The 19,624-nt window shown below is 40.5% G+C and overlaps 1 protein-coding gene across 1 annotated transcript in view; it reads right to left on the bottom strand.

Annotated features, from left to right (window-relative positions):
• Positions 1–19,624, bottom strand: part of myofl (myoferlin like) — a 33,781-nt gene that overhangs the window by 8,145 nt on the left and 6,012 nt on the right. Inside the window, exons 14-32 of the mRNA XM_062463363.1 lie at positions 19,538–19,606; positions 19,402–19,445; positions 19,238–19,320; positions 18,632–18,670; positions 18,392–18,516; positions 18,190–18,300; positions 17,741–17,918; positions 17,446–17,570; positions 17,200–17,309; positions 16,874–17,066; positions 16,558–16,713; positions 16,145–16,276; positions 15,078–15,241; positions 4,100–4,214; positions 3,867–3,969; positions 958–1,097; positions 699–863; positions 389–476; positions 32–109 (exon numbers count right to left, since the gene is read on the bottom strand). Coding sequence (XP_062319347.1) covers positions 32–109; positions 389–476; positions 699–863; positions 958–1,097; positions 3,867–3,969; positions 4,100–4,214; positions 15,078–15,241; positions 16,145–16,276; positions 16,558–16,713; positions 16,874–17,066; positions 17,200–17,309; positions 17,446–17,570; positions 17,741–17,918; positions 18,190–18,300; positions 18,392–18,516; positions 18,632–18,670; positions 19,238–19,320; positions 19,402–19,445; positions 19,538–19,606 — 2,218 coding nt within the window. The remainder of the gene's footprint in view (positions 1–31; positions 110–388; positions 477–698; positions 864–957; positions 1,098–3,866; positions 3,970–4,099; positions 4,215–15,077; positions 15,242–16,144; positions 16,277–16,557; positions 16,714–16,873; positions 17,067–17,199; positions 17,310–17,445; positions 17,571–17,740; positions 17,919–18,189; positions 18,301–18,391; positions 18,517–18,631; positions 18,671–19,237; positions 19,321–19,401; positions 19,446–19,537; positions 19,607–19,624) is intronic.

Genomic DNA, 19,624 nt, shown 5'->3' with positions numbered 1-19,624 from the left:
GTGGATGAAGTGGGGCAAGTTTATATCCCACCTGAGAAACTGTCCTTGTCCATAGCTGTGAGGTGTCTGGCCTGATAGACATACACTCTGAGATGATACATGTAGGACCCTGGTGAGATACACAATGGAATACATTATACATACTATATTTATGTTATGAATAATATTTCCTTAGTATTAGCGTAACAAAAGCAAAACTACAGTAAATAACAAACCCCTACAGTTCAGTCTAAATACTTGTATGGCATATTACTAATTGGGAAATGTCTCCTTTATTAAACTGCCACACGCCTGTAAGGACCGCAACTAAGAGAGGATTTCCTGAGAGGAAATTGCATGGGTGTGGGCAAAATTGAGAAGTGGCAGGCATTTAACGCTTAATACTTACGGTCAAAGTGGCAGGAAACTGTGGGCGTGTTGGCACCAAAAAATTTGGCTGGGTCCTTTTTGCTGGCCTTTTCATCAACATCGACCCCCTTCAAACCAGAAGGTAAGGAACAATGAGGATAGCGTATACATACAACAAAATGCAGATTGGCTAACCCTCCCCCCCAAAAATGTCTTAGTCTAAATTTGCTTTGTTCTATTCCTGTTGAAACCTGCCATAACCACCTGACAGGAAGAAGTAGTTGTAGGGTCGAAAATGTGAGAATATGTGAGAACAACCAATTTCTCACAACTCAAACAGGGATACTCACTAGCGCCCCCTCCAGTTTGAAGATGGCAGAGGCCCCTTCAGTGTCAGATGTGGCCATCTTCCTCCTCCAGCGACGGCGGCGAAACTTGTCCGACGAACGTTCCTTCCTGTGAAACTTCCAGCCAATCAGGGACGAGTATTCCCAACCCTCACCTGGATCCCTGCGCTGTGAGGGTGACAGTGAACCAATCAGGTGTTGATATTTAATCTACATACACAGTTCCCCTGCTCTATAGAGGCTCCATGGACATCATTCTAACCTCAGGAGTAGCTGCAGTACTGGTTGTCTTCCTCCGGGGGCGTATGAGTCTCTTTCTGCGATGGACATGATACATCTTCTCTGCTGCCCCCCAAGATCTGGGCTTGTCGTCAGGAGGAATGGTGACACCATACTCCCAGCCTGGTGCAAAAAAATACACACATTCACACACAAACATAAACAAAAATAAATAATAAACCTTACCTCACCAGATGCACAAATAAGGAAGGTTAAATCTCAGCATAAATTTCATTAAGCATTTTTTTCTGAAATTACATTAATTAAATTGCTTTATTGCAGTTAAAATATAAATTAAAATATGAGAAACAGCGACCCCCAATTATTCTCTGAACTTCCGCACTTTCCTCCAGCTTGAGTGTGGTTGACATAATGTTTTCACAAAATAAGACAAGAAGGAACGCCCCTCTCTGGCTAAAACCAGAGTTTGCACAACTGAATTGGCTGGAAAGTAGCATACCACTCCACAATTCTGAGAGGGGCTGTTACTGTAAAAGGTCCGCTTGTGCAATCTTAAAATTGTACTAGGACGCATACACATACACTACCGGTCAAAAGTTTTATAACACCCCCATTTTTTCAATTTTTATTGAAATTTAAGCAGTTCAAGTCCAGTGAATAACCTGTAATGGTACAAAGGTTGAAAGAGTTTGAAAAAAAAAAGTTTAGGTTTTTCAATTAACAAAGGAAGACAGACAGACCATTGTAACCCTTAAAAGTGTAGGTATTTTCTTTAGATAGAAATTGCAAAGAAGGCCAAGGTGTCAGTGAGTACAGTTTCCTACACCATCAAAAGGCACTTGGAAACTGGAGGAAACTCTGACACGAAGAGGTCTGGTAGACCCAAAGCCACAACAGAATCAACAGGTAAGAAAAGTTTCTGAAAGTCAACAGCTTGCGTGATAGGCGGCTCACAGGACAACAACTTTAAGCACATCTTAACACTGGTCGAAGTAAGCAAGTCTCAATTGACTTTTGACCGGTAGTGTATACATTTGTATGCCTTCTTAAGCCAAACATTTGTTAGCTACATCAGCTAGTTAGCTAGTTGTCTGATGTCCATGGTTGGGGATGTTAACCATTGCTATTGTGCCACCCATTACCTGTCTGTGGGAAGTTTGAGTGGATTTTCTAGTCTAGTAAGTTTAGTATATTTTCATATTTTACTATACATCATTTGAAAGTTTACAGTTTTTCTCAATTGTTTACACACAAATACTGGTACTTGAGACACAATGACCACAACATGTAACTCATGCACCAACCCCATGAACCAATTGTGCTAAACTACAAGCACAATTCCTGCTTTACACTCAAATTGCAGTTCTAACACACACTTTTTTCAAAACACTACACACAATTCTCTGCATTCTCTGGCACAATTTTCATGAAGAAAATCTTTTGTTTTCACAATGAACACACTGCCATTCAAATACGCACACTGACTCATCGCATGGACAAACACCTGTCACACAGTTTTACAATTAGCAATCAGAGCTTTAGAATAAAAGGGCAACAGGTGACGTTTTCTGTTTTTGAGCAATGGATGCCAACATTGGAAGCAGAGGAGTGAGAGTAAGAGGAGGAGGACAGGGAGGACGAGGATGAGGAAGGCCAAGGACCATAATCTCTGATGAGATCCGAGCCGCTTTGGTTGACCATGTAGTCAACCATGGTCTAACAATGAGGGAGGCTGGGCAAAGAGTACAGCCAAATTTGAGCAGGTACACTGTAGCATCCATCATCGGGACTTTCCGAAATGAGAATAGTAAGAAATCTACTCTCACTACAAAATTGCAGTAGGCCTACTGCATATCAATACAGTACTCAATGAGTACAGTAGTAAAGTATTGCCTGTGGACTGTTCTGTAGGACTGTAAAAATAAAGTATGTTTGAAGTATTTGGAAAATGTATTCCTACTTTGTATTCCTACACAGTATTTACAGTATTTTACTATATGTTTGGCAGAACTGAAATATTACCAACATAAGGTGGTCGGGAACGTCTTCTGTCTCCTGAACAGGAAACTGAAATCATGAACATGGTCCTAGAAAATAACGCCATAACATTACGGCAAATACAAAGAAAAATAATAATAATGTAACTGTATACACTATACAGTTGTTTTGTATGTAAACCGCTGTATGTGCAACTTTGTGTTGGTTGGGATGTACACTGTGTACATATATGTAAAATATACTTGTTACCGTGTATTTCTGTGTTCTGAGTATAAAAACAATATTCTCAAATATTTTACAACACACTTATGTATGTACTGTCTGTAGTAAATGTAACACTGAACAAAAAAAGGCCTAACTCACTATGATGAATGAAGAAGAAGTGTTTTCCATTCATCATAGTGTTTTACATTGAGCACATCAGTGTTCAAATGGTTCTTATAAATGTCTATTCATATGATGGTTTGTGTTTGTCATTTGAAAACAAAATACCATTTTGAGATTAAATAACATTGTTTTGAATGTTAAGTTTAATTTTGCAGGAGAAGTGAGGGGCTTTGCAGATTGTGTGTGTTTTTTTTATTTGTGTGTAGAGTTCTGAGAGTATGAGGTATGCATTCAGAAAATGTGTGTAACCAATCGAGAAAAACTGTAAAATCTGCACTTTCATGATCTGCAAAAAATCTTGACCAAAAATACCAGCACCTGTCACAATTAGAAATTGACATTCCGTTGGCACTGAGCTGCGTGTGTTGCCCAACAACTTTCAGAGGGCCTCCTTAGCTTACCCCAAATATTTATAGGTTCTACCACTTACCTATTATAGCTTTAATGTTTTCAATTGTATTTTCACAGAAGTATTAGTTAACTACTACTATTACTATCATTTAACTTCTAGACCATAATATGAAAGCTAAATATTGCAAGCTGCACCTTTCTCATCCACTGCCCTGTTGCTGTCGAAGCTCCAGTCATCTTCCCAGGTCCAGCCAGGTGGGCATTCAATCTCTCCAAGTCCCTGGCTCTTCTCCCCATTCTACAAAACCACACAGTCATATCAGCCATCATCTGTTTTTAAGGATTAGAAACAGACATAGTGTTTGGTCTTCTGGGTGGAGTATCAGTGTGATCTGTGTGTGGGTGTGTTTGTCAGTCTTATCTCTTACCACGTCTGTGTTGGGCTCAGCCGCAGGCTTCCACTCCCCACCAGGAAAGCGTGTCTCATTCTGGTAGACTTCATCTGTAAACTCTGTATGCCCTGCATCTGCCTCAGTCAGTAAGCTGACACAAACAGACACATATGCACACACACACACACACACACACACAAACACACTGTCAACATGAGGAACTGTAGACTTAGTTTTTCTCAATTGGTAAAACACTAAAACCCATTGGCTGAACAAAGCTCTCAGTTGCTTGAACTCATGTAGCTAATTGTGCAGTCTGTTGTCAATACCTTAAACCATTTCACATGGTAAAACACAATTTGCCGATCTCACATAGACTTTTCGGCAAAACTCTAAACACATTCTCATTCTCAAAACACATTCTGCACTCTAATGCACATGTCATACATACTGGTAAACACAAATGGCAACAATCAAATACAAATAGAGAAAACATGTCATTGACAAAACCCAACCACTCAAAATTGATTAAACTTTTTTCTAATGATGTGACACAACCAATATAAGCCAGTTCAGAGAGCAAACAGGTTGTTGAAGGTGGGAAAATACAGTTTTTCACAATTGCTAAAACACATTCTTGAAACAGTCACCCATTTTCTCAAAACTGTAAACACAAAACCTCATCTTCAAGCACTATTTACAAAACCTCTGAATCCTCTTGCAAAATGAAACTTTCGCCTCAAAACAGTTTTACCTGTGCTCAAAATCAAGCTTTCGCCTCAAAACAGATTTACCTGTGCTCAAAATCAAACACTGCTCTCAAATCATAAACAAAGTGATCAAAATGATATACACTATCAAGCAGTCAGTAAACAATACACAAACAAATTGAAAACACATTGTTCAAAACATATAGTTCTCAAGGAGAAGTACATTTTTACGTAATCTCAAAACAAATTTAATATTTATCCGTCATTGTCTTTTGATGAACGACAACATGTTCTATCATAGTAGCTCAAAATGTATCAGAAATTACTACTCTGCTTTGCTCTTTGCAATTTTTTTAGTTCTTTCTCCTCCTTGTACCCCTATAGAGTACTGTACCCTTGATACGCAGATTTTCTATACATGTGTGAGGTTGTCTCTTGCTGTGGTCAAGAGGTCACGGAGCAGGCCTTGGACAATACACATATAGAGCAAGGAATGTGCTATGGTCAACTTAGGTTAAGTGCAAGATGCAGAGAATAGTACAAGCAATGATTGATGACCGCATCACCTGTGTGTTGTTTCTTCTGTGCATCAAGTTGTGGAATGAGTACCGTTTAAGGAGATGTTGTGGTGGTAACTATATTTGTAAAGTCCAGCCATATATAAAGGACTTCTGAGAGACATGTTTTCTCACTCATGCCAACCACTCTGCCTGTCGTGGTGACGTGATCCGAGCAGCTCGACTTAATAAACAAAGTCAACTCTTTTCATTGTGGTGCTTTCCTTGGCCCATCCTCTGACAGAAAATCATCTAACAGTTGGCGTCACGGAACAGGATCTTCAGCTAGAACCCAGGTGAGCAGACTGTGATTATCATCATTAAATGATTGTGTTAACTTCTGCCTACCTGTGGGTACTGGTTGCTGGGGTAACGAACCTGGGTAAATTTTAAAGGGGGAAATTATGATTTCTGTACAGGAGAAGGCAAGAGGCATGACTTTGAGCTAGTCGAATGAATTAATAGAAAATTGGAAAACTATGTCTTATTTCACTTGATGACTGATAATTGATTGTAATAGGAGAAGGCCTAACAGTTGCTTGGGGAACGGAAAACCGCGGAACAGATACAGGACAAAGACCGTGAGCAAGGGCTAGCCTGCTTGGCTTCTGATTGGTTAAATAGTTTTGTATCTGCGTAGGTCATATGATGCGGTGAAAGGCCGTTGTGTTAAATGATGTGTCATGGTAAGACGTATGGACCGTAAAATTCTCTGACAAAACTTGGTTAGAAGGTCAGTAATTTAAGGGCAGGATTCCCGGTACTGTAAAGTCCGTTAACAAGTCTCGTTGCTGGTGTAACGATATAAAAACTTAGGTTGATGGTTGTAGATACGCACGTGATTAGTAAAACGTTGAAAGACACGTTGAATTGAAGTGTAAGACTCGAGCAATGTTTCCCAAGGACTAAGAACGTATTATGATAAATTACAGTCATTCAAGTGCCAAATTTCTGAGTGTAAGAATATCTGCTTAAAAGATAATTATATATTAGATATAAATAAATAATTTAAAGTGAGATAAAAGACTTGACTCTGGATATAAGTATACTAACCTTGTTTTATAAAAGTGCATGTAAACATGGGGTGCCAATCCAGTAAGACAAATATGCCACTGGTAGTTAAATTTAAGACTGAAAAAGATCTACCACGGAAAGAGCGTAAGGCTATGTCAAAAATGTTAAAGACCAATCCACATTTGAAGCAAGTTCCGAATAAGAGTTTAGCAGAAATGTCCCAGAGAGAATGGATGCTCACTAAAGTCAGATTATTTTACGTGGAACCCTATTTAACTAATCTGTATGAATGGACAGACGGACAAATACCGCTTGAGGGCACATTTGATAGACACCAGTTGCAGATTGCGCAAAAATATCTTATCGATAATCTAGCTGTCAGCAATTCGGATTGGGATACGGATTACATGCGAGAGGTATTTATTGCCTGGGAATTGATGAGTGAACAGTGGCCAGCAAATATTGCTAGAAAAGAAAGAAAAAATAAAAAGAAGCTAAACAGGTTCACAAACTTTGCAATGGAGCAGAATAGTTCTCAAACTGAGATGTCTACTGGTTCTCTGTTTACAGACAAGAATTCCACAGGCACTGTTAACTCTCTGTACCCTCAGATACCAAGTTTCAACAGCCCCCCCCGCTTATGACGAGGAGATGTATAACGACATTTATGACTGGCTATTTTTAGATTCCGGCTCTGTCGGACAGTCTAAAACACAGACCCCCCGAGCTACTGCTACATGTTTTCCCCAGAGGTATACTAGGACAATCAGTTGAGAAGTGGCGAGATCAATGTATTAACATGTGGCTTGATAACTGCAAAAAGGCTTTTGATACTGCAGATAGGAAATTTAAAGGAGACATGAAACGGATACATGCGGAACAATTAAGATATACCAAAGAGAGTTTGCAGGCGGAATTCAAAAAGGTATTTCATCTTTTGAGACAGGGTAAGAATATTGACGTTTATTGTGATCGGTTTACAGAGGTATTGATGGACACTTTTGTTGGAGCCGTAGAAGCGTATCAACTCAAGCATAACGTTAAATTAGATCCTAGGTCCCCAGTTTCCCCTAGAGATGTTAATGGAGTGTTGACGTGCATCTCAGAGAATGGTTTGCGGAAATGTCAACATGAGATTTTGGACTTGCTACAGCTCAGAACCGGGGAACATCAACATAATGGACGAGGTACATTTATGGGCCCATTATTGACTCTTGGAGATAAGATTTTAGACCGCCCTTTATCTTTATCTGAAATTTCTCGCATTGCGCAAGACGCCCCAAAGCCATTTATACATCCAAAAGCATTCATAAATTGGTACACGGCTGTTTTGATGCATTCAGGTTTAAGTGGAAAAGATTCCCGATACATTCTAACTACGTTAATGCCAAACGTGAAGTTGGAGACATTGATAGACGCCTGTCCAACTTTATCTGTTGAATTTGACAGCCCTGAATATGATGACAGTGCCCATCCATGGTTGACGCATGCGCATAAACAAGCCCACATTGCGGAAGTGTCTGAATTCACATATGAATTAACAATTCCACTCCAAATAGAGGTCGTTCCAACTTCAATAGGAATGGACAAAGACCATTTAGAGGAAATAAAGGCACATGTCCTACTGTCGCAGACCAGGTCATTGGTTCAGATATTGTCTCTTAAGAATGCAGGATGAAGAGAGAGGTGTTCATGATCGAGAAGTACCTCGCCTCTCCCAATCATGGAATGCTACTCACAGCACACAGACCACAGCAACTTCTCCAATGGCATTATTGGGAAGAGACTTATTGAGTAAATTGAATGCAACCATCTTATGTTCGCAGGATGGGATCGAGGTCCACATACCCCCGAATAATGCTTATCAGCTTTTCTCTGGTTGTGTTGAGACATACCATATAGCTAAGTCTATTTTAGAAGACGTTGAGTTTGTGAAAACTTTATCTACCATTAGTGGTATTAAGAAATTGGCCTCTTGTAATGTTGCTGCAGCTGCTAGGATTGTTAATCTGAAATCAGATGACGTTCCTTTTTCAGATAAACTTATAGATCCAGACACCTTACAGGAAGTGCCAAGGAACATATTTATCTCACAACATGGGATTCTGTTATTATGAAAGACTACTTTTGATAACATTGAGACCTTTGTGTGTGCAGTAAGAAATGATTTTTCGGATGTCCCGCATTTGGTTGATTCTTTTAATCATTATTTATTTATTTTATTTATTGAAGTCCCCTGATCATGAGGAGACTCATAAAAGTTGTGTCATCTGGACGTATGGCTTAGAACCTACTCACTTTTTTATTAAAGACGTACAAACTGATGTGAAACCACAGATTCGTAATGATGGTAATATTAATATATCATTATGTGCACCATCTGTGTTGCGTGAGGTGCCTTCTACTCTATGGGCACTACATGCAAACCATGTGGGATTATTGGATGTACCACCTTATGAAGCTAAAGTTAACATGAGTAAATATAAATGCGTCCTTCCCACCGTGGATGAATCACTCTTTCGTGAATATTCAAATTTCAGAGCCTCCGTTTACTGTTGATGACTTGATATCTTTTCAGACCCAGGCAACGCAATCTGAAGTTCAATTTTGGGAGAAGAAAGGATGTGTGAAGCGCGATGATGGTTTATGGAAAAATGTGGATGACAGAATAGCATTACCAAAAATAGCGTATGAATCCTTAATATCCTATGTACATGGCATTACTCATGTAGGGTATAAAAGCATCATGCACTATATTTCACAATTGTTCTTCACAATTGGATTGGAACAACAAGTTAGAGATTTTGTTAAGAGATGCTTAATCTGCGCTTGTTGTAATCCACATGTCAATCCAGCTAAAAGAGATCATTTGCCAAAACCTGAAGGTCCTTTCCAACAATTACAGATAGATTTTACTCACATGCCCAAGTGCAGAGGATTTTCGTATCTTCTAGTGATAGTGGATCGATTTTCAAAATGGCCAGAAGCCTTCGCAACAAGGAAAGAAAACGCTCAAACAGTAGTCAAGTGTTTGATGGAACATGTTATTCCTCGCTTTGGGATACCAAATGGAATAGATTCTGACAATGGCACTCCTTTCATGTCTAGAGTAACTAAACAATTGGCAGCTGCATTGGGGATTAATTGGACATTTCATATTCCTTATAACCCTCAAAGCTCAGCACAAGTGGAAAGAACGAATAGGACCATTAAAGAAAAATTGGTGAAACTACATCAGACTAAACAGACGACTTGGATAGACGCCCTTCCACAGGTGCTTCTATCAATCAGAGCTATGGCTAATTCGGGTACAGGATTGGCCCCTCATGAAGTTTTAATGGCTAGACCTTTTCCTTTAGGTGTGCTGATGGACAAGACACCAGCGAATGATTTAACCTTGTTGCAGGAGACTCAACAAAATTATGTGAAGCAGTTATGGTCTTTTGTGTCTGACAATAATCAACATGTAACAAATTCTCTTCCCGCTCCAGGTGAGCAGAGTATTCATAGTTTTAAACCAGGTGATTATGTTTTAGTACGCAGTTTAAAAACATTGGCACAGCAAGATCAGCCAAGGTTTGGACCTCCAACTCAGGTTCTTTTGGCAACCAGAACAGCTGTTAAGGTTAAAGGTCAACCACAATGGATCCATGCGCCACGACTACGACAAGCACCTCCTATAGCAGATGCGATATAGGACTTATGGAATGATGCAAACAGAACATCAAAGGATGGGTAATATTTCTCACCTCAGCATAAATATTTCATTATCTTGAGTATGGATATGGTGTTGTTTTTCTCTTTCTGTTTCATGATATATAGCAGTGGAGATATTGGCGGTAATACCGAGCAGTGAGCATCACAAGACCAAAAAAAAGGATGGGGGATACTCCACAGAGAATTCGGATCAAGTTTGTGGTCGTGCGGAGCATCATCTTCATACTAGCGTTGATCACGGTCAATTATGCGGTCATGCTCGAACACCCTACTAATTCGGATGATGATCCATGGGATGATACCAAGGCAGGGATAGTGGTTCAAAAATAATTAACTGAACATTCTAACTCTGATCAGCATGTTCATACACATGTACGTCGTAACGTTCCAACACCTACAAGTATTCTTGGAGTGGAAGTACAGAATCATATTCCTATGAATGAATCAGACATGATTTGTTTAATTTATCCGTTGATGACAACAGGAAGAAAACCATTCTATGTTCAGAAAGTGGAATATCTTATCATGACGGAAACAGCGCTAGCAATCAAGGCAGAATACGAATCACTTGACGGTGAAGAAGTGTTAATACTAAGTCAAGCACTTATGTTTACCGAGCCCAGCACAGTTACTGTTGAGTACTGTAATGCATTCTGGAAGAAGCTCACTCCTAAGTTTCTAATTCAGAGAGATTTGGATGCTTATGATAATATTCAACCGATAGTTATTAAAGCTACACGAATGAAGGCACCTCTAACTTGTCTAAGTTATACACAAGGCGTTAAAACAGTGCATGAGATGGGTTTTACTCAGGGTTGTCCAGATAAGAGGATCTTCCTGGGAACACTTCATCCGTGGCCTGCTACTGATCTTATGATTTGGCTTTGTGATAACAACATTTACACTTATCTTCCACTTTATTGGAAAGGTAGATGTGCTCCTTATTGGATACCACCTAGTACTGTATTTGGGAGAGTTCCAATTCCCACATCATGGCCAGAAATTTCACCTAATGATCTATCTGGAACCTTTAAAGAAAACAATGAAGTAAAATATACCGATGAGGATATGCCAGTCAATAAGGATCATCCTTTTGTATCTAATCTATGGTACAGCGCTCTTAAAGGTAGGGTTCGAAAACTAACACCTAATTCTTGCTATGCATGCTCCATGCTACCTCAATCAACAGAAGAATTGTTTCCCTATTGGACAGTTCCACTTCAAGGTCCTGAAGGATTACCATTCACGTGCCTTCTTGCTTATCAGTATGTATTGCAAAAGCATCCTTTGTTAGGTGATCAACCTAATTCAAAGATTCCATTACGACCAATTATTGTGCTGAATAACATCTACTATGTAGCCAAATCTAGTAACATGGTAGTCAAAGCCAAAGGATTATTGAATATAATGTCACAGTATATAATATATACAAATATTTCCATAAATCAGGGAAATGAGCCCGATTTACAGAATTCTCATGCTACTATATTCTCTGTACCTAAGGATTTGCCGTCATTGGTAGGATGTACAATATTCTACAAGAAACATATGGTTTCCTTGCCTAATGATTTATCTGTAGTTCCTACTAAAGTTTCAGCTAATATCAATTCGTCCTCAAGTTATGAAGTTTTCCTTAGAGGAGTAGAGAAGGATTCTTTTGGAGCAAAAGAAGTAGGTTTCTTGCGAATCGCTCAGTGTCAGAGCATCTTTGAGTATTTGGGGTTAGGATATCACGTTACAGCAATGGGAACTCCGCCCACCCCAGGTTTTAATTGGTGCTGTGGTGATAATGTATGGACAAGTCTACCACCGTTATTCAGAGGACTTTGTGGAGTATGTACGTTGACCGATCTATTATATGTAGTCGAATCTATTGAATTCATGACACATCATCGTACTGGTTCGAGAGCTAAGCGTTCCAATGTTGAAACTATGGGTTATGTACATTTGCAAAATACTGATGCAACTGATTTGGCTGATAGATATAGTGCTTTACCCCGTGATTTCAGGATATTTACACGTACTCAGCTAGTGTTCAAAACCATCTTTTGGAATACTGAACTTCAATATTCTAATCATTACATGATGGCATTAACTCGTCATGATGTTGCTAGAGTGGCTAATGCTACACTTATGGGATTTCAGGCGTTGGGAGCTGAAGTTGCTGCAATTAGAGAATTTACCATAAATAATAGAATTGCTTTGGACGCAATCACTACCGCTCAGGGAGGTGTTTGTGCTATTGTAGGTGACGATTCATGTTGCACCTATCTTCCCTCAGAATCTGAAGGTCTTGGTAATTTGTCTAAAGCTATTGACAACATTAGAGACATACAGGAGAACATCGTTAGGACCAATCGAGATGCCAGAATGTTAGGAGGATATCATAATAATCAGATCTTGAATGTCATAGCTAACATGTTCAAAGGCAATTCTCTACTGACATGGATTGTAGGAATTTTGGCACCAGTGTTTCTGGTAATCATACTTGTTATAGTGATCATGGGTTGCTGTTTTCCAATATTTCGAGCACTGATGGTGAGATCTCTGCACTCCATCACTAACATGCCGGTTATTACTACGGGTAACATAGTGGTTAACATCAAGTCCATTAGAGGACGTTCTGATACTTCTTCTGAAAGTTCATTCTCGTCCATAGATTCCATCGACAATGTTGATTAGTAGAGATAGTGTTGCATGTCATGAAATGTCTAATTATGAGTGCAAATTGAGTCGGACAGATGGAGAAGGAGAAGGAGAGGCCATACCTAGAGAGGAATTCGAGTTCGGCTGAACCTCGGATGAAGACATCCTCTTTCTTGAAATTTGTTTGTGTGCAATGTTGATTTAAGTTCAGAGCCTTCCTTACGTTAGGGATGTAATGATGTGATAATGAATAGTCGTAGTAATGAATTGTGTTGAGAGTTATGTATATTTAGCATGTGAGTGTTGTGAATTTAGCATTGTCACACTAAAAGATGACATTTGGTGATTTTATCCTTGCTCGGAAGGAGTTTTGACCAAGTGATTGTCTAAGTGTGAAGTGTAGAGTAGGTTAGCCGCATGATCTTTTACTCATTCTTTGTCAAGTGTGGAGTGAGGTTTTGTTTGTGCGAGTATAGATTACGGGTGACTGATAACTCATGCATCATTGATAATTGTGATGGGAATTCAATTTGATTCCAGTGTGATTTAAACGGTGCAGGCTTCTCAGACATTTGTACAGTGATTCGTGTGTTGAAAATGGTAAAACCATTTCCAAAGATAGAAAAGGGAGGACTGATACGCAGATTTTCTATACATGTGTGAGGTTGTCTCTTGCTGTGGTCAAGAGGTCACGGAGCAGGCCTTGGACAATACACATATAGAGCAAGGAATGTGCTATGATCAACTTAGGTTAAGTGCAAGATGCAGAGAATAGTACAAGCAATGATTGATGACCGCATCACCTGTGTGTTGTTTCTTCTGTGCATCAAGTTGTGGAATGAGTACCGTTTAAGGAGATGTTGTGGTGGTAACTATATTTGTACAGTCCAGCCATATATAAAGGACTTCTGAGAGACATGTTTTCTCACTCATGCCAACCACTCTGCCTGTCGATTACCGACTGCTCAATAGATTTTTACTGGTTGCAGGTTCATATCAACAAAGAACAAGAGTGAGTTGTGAGTAGTGAGATGCAGGGTACAGTACTGTATATAGGGGTACAAGGAGGAGAAAGAACAAAAAAAATTGCAAAGAGCAAAGCAGAGTAATAATTTCTGATACATTTTGAGCTACTATGATAGAACATGTTGTCGTTCATCAAAAGACAATGACGGATAAATATGAAATTTGTTTTGAGATTACGTAAAAATGTACTTCTCCTTGAGAACTATATGTTTTGAACAATGTGTTTTCAATTTTTTTGTGTATTGTTTACTGACTGCTTGATAGTGTATATCATTTTGATCATTTTGTTTATGATTTTAGAGCAGTGTTTGATATTGAGCATAGGTCGTCAGGTGGGGGTCAGGTGGCTGAGCGGTTAGGGAAGCTTGTAGTCAGAAGGTTGCCAGTTCGATTCCCGGCCGTGCCAGATGACGTTGTGTCCTTGGGCAAGGCACTTCACCCTTCTTGCCTCGGGGGAATGTCCCTGTACTTACTGTAAGTCGCTCTGGATAAGAGCGTCTGCTAAATGACTAAATGTAAATAGGTAAATCTGTTTTGAGGGGAAAGTTTCATTTTGCAAGAGAATTCAGAGGTTTTGTAAATAGTGCTTGAAGATGAGGTTTTATGTTTACAGTTTTGAGAAAATGGGTGACAAGAATGTGTTTTAGCAATTGTGAAAAACTGTAAAAACTGTGGCTATACTTAATGCTACAGTTTGGGCCAGAAGTGTGTAACCACAATCTGATGGAACAGGTACAGCCAGAGGGGGGTACAAGAGATGGATCCTACATATCTGCTGAGGTCAAGCTAAAGGAACACAACTACCATCCTCTTGGGGAGGCGGCCTGTTTGTGAACATCCTGGTTTGCTGTAGATTCCAGCTATATTTGAACGTGTCAAAAAGGGACTATAGTCAATGGAGGGGGATTACCAGGGGTACCAAGACACAGAGATGGAAGTCTATGGAGCAACAACTTCCCGATCTCCAATTGCCCCCCCCCACCCCCCATGGCGCACATCAGCGGATGTGGGGGCACTTGCGCTTGGGGCCGGTAATTGCCCCGATTTCCGGTGCTTGTGTATATTACAGACCCTCTGAATCACAGCAGAACTATGTGCACTACTGGACTAAGATAAAGTGCTTAAAAGTAAGAGCAGTGCCAGTGTTTAAATAAGTACTGTAGTGGAGGAAGGAGGAATGTAAACTCATAGGAAAAAAAGGAGACTGAGGGTGCTTAGCTGGGGCATAAGAATGTTAAACTTGTCCACTTCCTTTGATTGTACTGGGAAGGTTTACCGTGTGTCTTGCCCTCTTAATGTGTGAGTGTGTGCATGTATTTATGTAAATAAGGGAGTGATGCGTACCATTTTTGTGGGTCGACAAACCATTCCCCGCCCCATTCCCAACATCGTGGGGGCAGAAAACACTCCCGTTTCAGTTTGACCTTCCCTGTCACGTCAGAGAACTTGTGGCGGTGCACTAGCCCTGTCGTACCCCAGTTCCCAAGCACCCGGGACTGGTTCTCATACTGATGAGAGAGAGAAAGAGAGAGAGAAAGAGAGAGAGAGAGAGAGAGAGTGAGAGTGAGAGAGAGAGAGAGAGAGAGAGAGAGAGAGAGAGAGAGAGAGAGAGAGAGAGAGAGAGAGAGAGAGAGAGAGAGAGAGAGAGAGAGAGAGAGAGAGAGAGAGAGAGAGAATGTGGGGTAAGTTGGGGACTTGGGTAGTAAAGATATCCGCAGAATTTTTGAAAAGGACACAAACATTAAAATAATTATGGGAAGGACTGTCTTTAGGTTATGCAGAGCAGAAAGGAGGAACCAGAGAACAAAAAAGAGAAACAGTCAACGCTATTATTGGAAACACTACGGAATTTTATCACAGAGAGATTTGTCATAACAGCCTTCGCCACCCACTATGATGAGGATGTGATCATGAGGTTTTGTGTGCTGACTTTTATAGCCAGTGGTGTTCACTTAAAGTAAATGTTTTAGGCCCTTGGCTGATGATTTCTGGATGTTTTTCTTTACTTTGAATAAGTTAAACTCAATAATGTTATGTGTACTTTTCTATCTGGACCTTGAGTCTGCAAATAAAATAAAGTTATATATATACAGTATATATACAGTAATAAACGTATATTTACTAGATAGATTGATTTTGATATTTGAGTGTAGGATCAGGCTGGTTTGATTAAGAATGTATCCTAAATAAATCTGAGTGAAGATGACCTTGACACTGAAGGACATCGTTGACACTTTTCTCTTTAAGTCTACCTAGAGTAGACATTAAGAGAAGTATTTCAATAATAAAGAACCTGATAGGACAGTCAACAAATTACAGTCTTTAAATCTAGCCAATATCAATGTATTGTTTGTACACAGATTTTTTGTATCTTTTTTTATATCGGCGAACCCATACTGTAAATACTTTACCATTTCTGCGAACACGCTGAAGGTCCCTTGTGCAAAGCTGTTGAGCTTCTTCTCATGAGCAGATAGTCCCAGCCACATGTTGACACGGACCTGAACTGGGATCTTTACACCTTTGTTTTTGTCCATGGGATACTGAGTAAACAAACATAATCATGACATACAATGAGTCAAAATTGCTGCAACTTTATACAGACTTTCAACTGTGATTTGTTTCGAGAGATCAATTTAACTCAGTTCACTTTATTTATTCTGAAGGAAAATCAAGCATTCAAATGAGCAGTTACACAATAAGTAAAAACTGAATAATTGTAGAATATACACAATAGCAGTCAAATCGGGAAGTTTTTGTCCTCATCACAAATTGGAATCTCGCTGTTGTTGGCTCAGAGATGTCTCTGTAGATTACTTTTTACCTGCATGAAGATGGTCTGTGTGCGGCCACAATGCTTCCCACAGGCTTGCTCGCTGTAGGTGGAATAAAGGATCTGATTGGCTGGGACACGGGCATAGGCCACCCTCTTTTCTCCTCGCAGCATCCAGATGATCACGTCTGGCAAGCTATTCTGGGGCTGAGCAGAGGGTGGAGGGGGGGTGAGACAGAGGGTACGAAGATATGGAGAGATGGAAAAGAAGAGCAAGAGACAGAGAGAGACAGAGAGAGAGCGAGAGAGAAAGATACAGAACGCTTTGAGAGCAGAACAGAAAATCAGACAGTCATAGCCCGCTGACCTCATCAGCCAGCTGCTGGAGCCTATACAACCAGTCCTCAATGTCACTCAGCGTGACTTTAATGTTGGTGGCTTCCTCCTTCATCCGCTTGGCCATGTCTCTGATGCTGGCCACCACAGCATCGCGTAGGGTCTTGATCTGGAGGTCTAGGGCTGTCAGGTTGGGCCTGCCCTCCAGCTCTGGGACATGGAAACTTCCACAACATGGGGATAAGTCATGGGGATAAGTCCTGTAATACTTACATGAAGCATTTTTGTTTTTATGAAAAGGTTGGGTCCTTAGTTTGAGACCTATCAACAGCATCAGGTGACATACCCTAGTCTTACCTGCTTAGGTCTTCGATCACAAGGTTGATGAGTTTTAGCCAGATCTCAGCCAGACGGGCATCGGAAGCCTTGGCGAGGATGGCTGTTTTCAGAGAGGTCAAGTTGGACTCCTTCAGACAAATTGCATGATTCAGCAGGGTTAAATATCTATGTATTAGCCAAAAGCATCAGAGTAAAGTACAGTATGCACACAGGGCAGTATGAATTGACAGACCACAGCCAAACAACACCAACAGTTTATCTTACAAGTCTGTCCGCAAGGAAGAGGAGGATGTTGACGGTATCCAGGCGGTGGCCAATGTCCTCCCAAGAGGAGGTAAGAATGACGACAGGCTTGGTGTCAGCCCAGGGCAGGTAGTAGTAGTGGTTACCTGCAGGACACAGAAACAGGGAGCCTATTGGTCTGCTACGTTTAGACCCAAAGTTCTTGGTGTTTAATAGGGGTCACTGGAAATTGTAGTAGATGTTTTGGACAGTTGTTTTTCTTCACATTTCTAAACATCCAAAAGGTGTTGCTTGTTGCCTCTGAGCACGTTCTTACCGTCAAACACAGCGTAGCTGTACTGGGTGGTGGACGGCAAGGGTTTGCAGGTGGAGTCCAGCTTGTTACCGTAGTTGCCAATGCTGACCTCAAACTGGATCGGTTCTCCTGGCTCCTGGAGCATACACGCACTGTGGAACACGGCGCACAGCGAGTACTTCCTCTTCCTCTGGTACTTCTGCTCAGAGAAGGTTGGGTGGGAGGAAAGAGCGTTACCACCATGGTGTTAGGCTGCCTCAAGCAGTATGAGCGGTCCATACCTTGGAACTCAAAACCCATCTGTTTAAAACTGCATATTCCATTTAATGTCATTACTCTGCCTTCTTCTGTTGTTGTTAATGTGGTTGTATTCTTTATTTTGTTGTTTTTAAATGTATTTTGTACCCTGTATGGTGTCCTTGAGTGCCGAGAAAGGCGCCTTTAAATAAAATGTATTATTATTATTATACCTGCGTCACCAGGATGTCGTCATTGGGGATGTCGTCCAGCATCCTGGCTTTGTCCTTCATCTCAGTGGATACCTCGATGAGCACCCTGCCCCTGTAAGCCACTCCTTCACCCTGTAGCACATAGCCATGATATTGTCTTCTTGCATAGCTTATGAAAATTAATGTGGTTCATTGGTTGTTAACATTGCAGTTGTGTTTTTACCTTGCCCATGTTGAGTTCCTCATATGGGTCTGGCAGGCCACTGAACTCTCTGGGACTCCCATACAAGTTAAGGTAGCATGGCCCAAAGGCAGGGAGAAAGCCAAACTCTGACTCTGCACTGCTCACTAGGAAACAAAGTTTGTTGTCTAACTTTGTTTTGTTTTTAATCACTGTGAAAATACTGGATGTGAGGTATCATTTTCGAACTACTCATAAAGAATGTACAGCAATGCTGTTCACCTTTAGATGACAGAGTGTTGACATTTTCAGCAGGTGTGTCTGTTTAAAAGGGACAAAAACATCTAGGTGAGACAGTGTGCTGTATGACCTGGGAACCAGAGACCTGCTTGCTCACGATTTATTTGCTCTGGCATATGGTTTCCCCTCCTCCCATTTAAACACATTTCCCTCCAGTATGAAAAATGCTGTGCCATTGCATCCAGAGGCATTTTGGTCTGCACAAGTTGATAACCCCCTTGGAATTCATAATATTTACTGAGAGGTTCCATACCTATTTCGATTTGCAAATGCCAGGCTGATAACTTACAGCAGGGGTGTTCAATACCGGTCCTCTGGGTTCGCTGTCCTGTATGTTGTTTTCCCTGCTCAGCACACCAAATTTAAATGAATGGTCATTATTAGGCTTTTATTATTATATCTTATTGATAGCAAGCCTGATAATAACCATTCATTTGATTCAGGTGTATTGGAGCAGGGAAACATCTAAAACATACAGGACAGCGAACCCCGAGGACCAGGATTGAACACCCCTGACCTACAGTCTGGGAATGCTATCCAAAAATCTAAATGTGTTATCCAAAAGAGGAAGACAAGTATAATGCATACCTTCAATCTCTCCCCCAAATGAAGCTATTTTGTTCATATTCAGAAATGTAGTCCCAATAATATCATTCCTAGTTAGTCGATCCCTGGAAGAAAAAGAAGTACCTTTACATACTCCTACAATGCCTTAAACGATTGTATGTTTGTGAATGTAAGTATTTTCTCACCAGTCATATAAGGTCAACTTGATGCATTCACACATTGAGGGGAACTATGACAGAAGAGCAGAGAGCAATTAAACTCATGGTTTGACTAGCATCAATGGATACTCTGTGGAAAGGTTTAGAGTTGTACAATACACACCTTGACCTGGAGGCTTATCACTTGGTTCCACTCTGGATTGGCATTTTTCTCAATTATTTTGGTGCACAGCTAGGACAACAACTAGTT

Source organism: Osmerus eperlanus, chromosome 6 (genome assembly GCF_963692335.1).
Source record: "Osmerus eperlanus chromosome 6, fOsmEpe2.1, whole genome shotgun sequence".
NCBI classification, from domain to species: Eukaryota; Metazoa; Chordata; class Actinopteri; order Osmeriformes; family Osmeridae; genus Osmerus; species Osmerus eperlanus.
The sequence above is the reverse complement of the archived record's forward strand: the minus strand, read 5'-3'. Positions and strand labels throughout refer to the sequence as shown.